Source organism: Polyodon spathula, chromosome 18 (assembly GCF_017654505.1).
Source record: "Polyodon spathula isolate WHYD16114869_AA chromosome 18, ASM1765450v1, whole genome shotgun sequence".
NCBI classification, from domain to species: Eukaryota; Metazoa; Chordata; class Actinopteri; order Acipenseriformes; family Polyodontidae; genus Polyodon; species Polyodon spathula.
The window spans coordinates 35,374,204-35,379,403 of NC_054551.1; the positions used below are offsets into that span (position 1 = coordinate 35,374,204).

Sequence of the window (5,200 nt, forward strand, 5' to 3'; positions counted from 1 at the left end):
TAAGCCTAAATGTTGCTAAAGCAACTCTTTACTACCAGGAGGATTGAAGTTTATTTATTTAATTATTTTATTTTATTTCAATTTCAGTCCAGGATAGGCCCTCGAAATGGAACATCACTTGTGCTTTCACTATGGGAAATATTTTCGAATGGTTCGCTTACTATGTTTACCATATACTTTACCACACCTCTCTGTGCTTTACAATGCTTCCCTATGCTTTACCAGACCTCTCTGTGCTTTACAATGCTTCCCTGTGCTTTACCAGACCACTCTGTGCTTTACGATGCTTCCCTATGCTTTACCATACCTCTCTCTGCTTTACAGTGCTTCCCTTTGCTTTACCAGACCTCTCTGTGCTTTACGATGCTTCCCTATGCTTTACCAGACCTCTCTGTGCTTTACGATGCTTCCCTATGCTTTACCAGACCTCTCTGTGCTTTACAATGCTTCCCTATGCTTTACCAGACCTCTCTGTGCTTTACGATGCTTCCCTGTGCTTTACCAGACCTCTCTGTGCTTTACGATGCTTCCCTTTGCTTTACCAGACCTCTCTGTGCTTTACAATGCTTCCCTGTGCTTTACCAGACCTCTCTGTGCTTTACAATGCTTCCCTATGCTTTACCAGACCTCTCTGTGCTTTACAATGCTTTCACTGTGTTTTGTTACTTTGTGCTTTCATTTTTTTCATGTATTTAATGAAAAATGAAAAAATTTAATTTTTTCATTACATTTAATTTAATGAATTTAATTGTGCAACATTTCCATGTCGCACAAAACCTCCAACAAAAATTCACGTTGACAAAACCGAACTTCAAAACCTCTCTCAGTCAATTGAAATGGAATGATATTAATATAGTGCAGCTCATTTAAACATCATGTCCTCCCCCCAGTGATAAGGATGAGACCCTTCCACTAAACCCCAGAGACCTGTTCTGCTCAGCCTGTGTACTCGTCTCTTTATAAAGAGTGCTTGTACATGTGCACAAGTTGCAGTGCCTCGTTCATCATTCCGGAACACACACAAGAAGCCCATTGAGTGAGTCTACGAGGGTCCGAAATGAAACCAGATTATTACTCGCTCACGGTGGACATTGAAATGAAGAAGCAGGAGCCGACTGTAAGGCTGTTTCAAAGTGGCCAATATATTTGTATAATTTAAAGTTACAAGAATATTGCAGCGTTATGTGCAAAATAATAAGAAATACAAAAACAAAAATGTACATATTTTAATATCTTAACATGTCAAGATGTTAAACAGATAATTGCATAGTGATAATAAGCTGAAGAGATGGCTCACCCTTAATGAGGTTTACCACAGTCCTGCCCCATGGTTATCTGTGCATTTACCACAGGTGAGCCTGTAGGGCCATGTCTATTCATATACTTTCCCACACCTCGCTATTCTTTGCAAGGCGTGCCTAGGCTGTACCGGCCTCCACTGTGTTAATTACACACTTTGCTGTGCTTTTATTACCCTGCTAATTTTGCAAGATGTGTTTTTAGAGAACTAGCGAGACTCAGCCTAGCTGCGCGTAGGAGCGCGACGGTCGGTACATGGTTTGTAACAATGACCCCTGTGCTCTTATTTAATCAAATATTATTTAACAGAGCTTCTCCTCCGGTGAGTGGAGCTGCTTACTCCAGACAGTGCGTCGATCATTTGGTCAAGCCTTTGCAATGATCTGACATGCGGGTTTAAACATACGCTGTGCATTACTGACAGTAAAACAACAATGCGTTACAAACATGAAAAATAAAATAACTTCATATAAAAATAAAAGAAAAGCTGTTTTAGGTCCCGCGTGTAGGCGGGTCATGGTGGCGTTCTCGTTCTGTGTAATGGTTATTGTAAAGATCCATTTGATTGCACAGAACCCTGGCTGGGATTCTACCAGATCAACAGCTTTAGTTCTGGACAATAAGCCTACATTTATTAACACCCCATAGTATTGTAGACGATTCGTATTATTACAGTATTATAAGTACACGATTTAAAAATATATATTTTGCAAACTAGTTCATTATTTTCCTTTTTGCTAATGGTGCGCGCTGTATGCAGTATCAGTCTCTCAACAGCGATTCTACTGAAAACGGCAAAGTCGTCTTGACCATTGCGCGGCGGGTCTGCAAAACCTTAGTCAAGTTATCCTTTGCAGTGGGCTGTTGCTGATGTCTGCAGCCCGGTTCCTTCAGTTCTAGCGGGAGGGCATCGTGAATTGAAGATCCCCAGCCTTTGGAAGCGCCGAGGTCTTCCGGATCAGGAGAGGGACGCTGCATAGAAATGCAGAGCACTGGTGCACCCGGGGGCTCACGGGTTCCTCTGCTGTGGCAGCTATGACGCGCACCACATTCCAGAACCGTCGAATCTTCCAACCCGGTTTGCCGGTGCTGGTGCTGCTGCGGCTGGTGGCAGTGCGAGGTCCCCCGGCAGAGTTCTAAACCTTCCAAAACCATTCTCGCAGAGTCCAGCCGTCTCCTTTGCAAGAAATCGCATTGCACCTGCTCGTAGCTGCACTCCATTGAACTCGATTGTGTCGTCGCCAGCAACTCTCCAGCCTGGCAGCAGTGAAACCCGCATTCCAGCAACCCGGGGCTGGTGTTTACCAAGGGGAGGTAAACGGTTTGGCTGCACAGTGTCGGGTCTCCCGGCGCGCTGCACATGGGTCCCGGTGCGGCGGGCAGCGTGGGGCTGAGCATCTGCAGCGCGGCCAGGTCCTCCAGCTCCTTCTGTCTGAATTCTCGCTCCAGCATGGCGTGTTCCAGCTCCTTGTCGGCGAACGCCCGTCTCTTCCTCATTCTCTCGCTGAGGTTAGGGAAGTGCGTTCTGTTCGACCAGGGAGATTCTACCATAGGGGTCTTGTAGCCTGAAACAGATCCATACAAATAAATTAACTTGTATGGTTTTAGAATTGCATTGGATGCATTACGCAACTGGTAAACACTTCAGTGACAACGTTAAACGCAAGCCGTGCATGATAACAATAAAACTTCAGTTCGGTAAAACTCTGAAACAATTCTACTCATTCATTGTCAGCCAGGGACACCCTATCCACCGGGATAAGGCACTTCTTGAATGTAGTCATTGGAAAATTACTTTCCAGCTCTTATGTTTTAATTTCATTTGAATTTTACATTAAACTGATTTGATATTGTATTTGAATGAAATAGTTTCTACACTAAAATATTAGACACTTCTAATTAATATCGTTAAGAAAAAAAAAATACAATTCAATAAAAATGAAATGATCAAAAAACAAACCAAGCACTGATACATTCAAATGTATATTTCCATGTTAGCTGAAAAATATTCACGCGTGACAAACTTTTGGAATGTAAAAAAAAAAAAAACAGTAATTTTATTATATTATTATTATTATTATTATTATTATTATTATTATTATTATTATTATTATTATTTATTTATTTATTTTTAAGTAAAACATTTAAACATTAAACTGTTACAAGCGTATTCTTTCGGATTAAGTTCCCTTTCCTGTCCAGTGCAAGTGTTGTTTTTATTTATATTGTGTGTGTGTGTGTCTGTAATATGTGTTTAAAAACGAAATGAAAACAACTTTATAAAAACGAAAGTGTAAAAACGGGTACAACTTGAGTGTTAAAAAAACTAGCAAAGGAATAATATGGTTGTGTAAATAAAACATGCTTTTTTTTTTTAGGGAATTTTTATAGAGTAATGGTAAAATGTGGTACAAACGTTAGTGTCAAAAGCTGGCCCTACGTGTGTCCGAGCGCTTCATAAAGACGCGGAAGACTTACCCTCCAGTATGCTCCTTGCCAGCAAACCGTGAGACCTGGGATAGCGCTGGTACGGTGTCCTTCGAGACGGGCCTGGTGCGGCATTTCTTCTGGCATCTTTCCTGACCTGTCAGAAGACACAACTAGGAATCTTACAACACGCAATGAAGTAAAAGAAGAGTAAAACGAAGAGCAATATTCCACGCTTATAAATATCGCGCAACCGTGTTTGTCAAACTGCTGCAATCGGAAAACCCTACAGGATGATATTTCTTTTTTTTATCAACTTACCTCTGTAGCTTGTTGTCTCCTGAGCGCCACCTGCGCTGCCATGACCCGCTGCCTCTCCACCACCAGCAGACAGTTCACACACTGGCAGTCCCGCCAGCGGCACAAGCGCTTGTGACCCTTGAGGCAAGACACCACGCCGTGGTTGCGGCAGCGCGCACACTTGGGGCTGCGCGTTAGCCGGCGCTGCTGTTCCTGACTCGGATTCGCTCCCTTCTCTCCCCTGCAGCCACCCTCCCCCTCAGCGATCTTGGAAATGGACCCGTCCAAGCTCTCCACATCGATCTCCTCCTCCTCTTCTTCCTCCTCTTCTTCTCCGGCATCTTTAAACATATCACCCCACTTCTTCAAATCGAGGCGCATTTCCAGGCCCTTGGACATCTAGGGCGCTTATCTTCCCAAACACACGTTAAGACTTTCCAAATGTTACTACTAATAATGTGAAATCGCACGAACACTTTCAGACAGACCCACATGCGCTATATTTGGGATCACTTGTTGTATGGGCTCATGGGCTTTTAAATTCAACGCATGCCCTAATGTATTAATCACTACACTCTTAAACTCTTCGCTTTTTAAAAGTGCTGTTTCTGCCTGTAAACTAGGTACAGTTCGTTTTCTTGCTATGACCCCGGTATGTCCGTGGCAGGAACGTGTCTTATTTAAAGTTCAAAGGCTGTGCAAAATGCTGCGGTGTCGCCGGCGACTCCCAGCGGGTCAGTGCGCATCAAGTTCTCACTACTCTCTGCAGCGCACTTGGCAACTTCTCCTAATGAAACCAATCCGAGCCCCTGATCACACAAGAGCATGCACAGTACCTGCCTCTCTTAATGTGATCGCTGCATTTAATGAACTCCCCAAATAATCCGTGACGTCGCGCTCGGCGGCATTCATTTTAACCCCATCCATTCCGGTGGCTAATCCTTGACGAACATCAGTTGGGTCATTGAGTACCTGGCGAGAGCAAATACTTGCAATGAATAGACCTGAGGAAAGGTGGCTTCAGAATGGCATTGTTTTTGCTCCAGTACGGGTGTAATTCCTCGCACACTTCGGAATAGCGATGTTAACTAATTGAGAATGTAAGTTACAAAACAGTTCACTCTTGTGCAATGCGCGATGTTATAGGAATATGACCACACTTGCTATGCAAAAG

The 5,200-nt window shown here is 43.4% G+C and overlaps 1 protein-coding gene across 1 annotated transcript; it reads right to left on the reverse strand.

The window, feature by feature from the left end:
• Positions 1-758: 758 nt before the first annotated feature.
• Positions 759-4,856, reverse strand: dmrt2b (doublesex and mab-3 related transcription factor 2b). Its single transcript, XM_041277229.1, has 3 exons — positions 4,048-4,856; positions 3,778-3,883; positions 759-2,864 (listed from the first exon to the last, which is right to left on the reverse strand). Exons 1-3 carry the CDS (start codon positions 4,423-4,425, stop codon positions 2,062-2,064), a joined length of 1,287 nt encoding a protein of 428 aa, XP_041133163.1. The 5' UTR covers positions 4,426-4,856; the 3' UTR covers positions 759-2,061.
• Between the last annotated feature and the right edge of the window lie 344 nt (positions 4,857-5,200).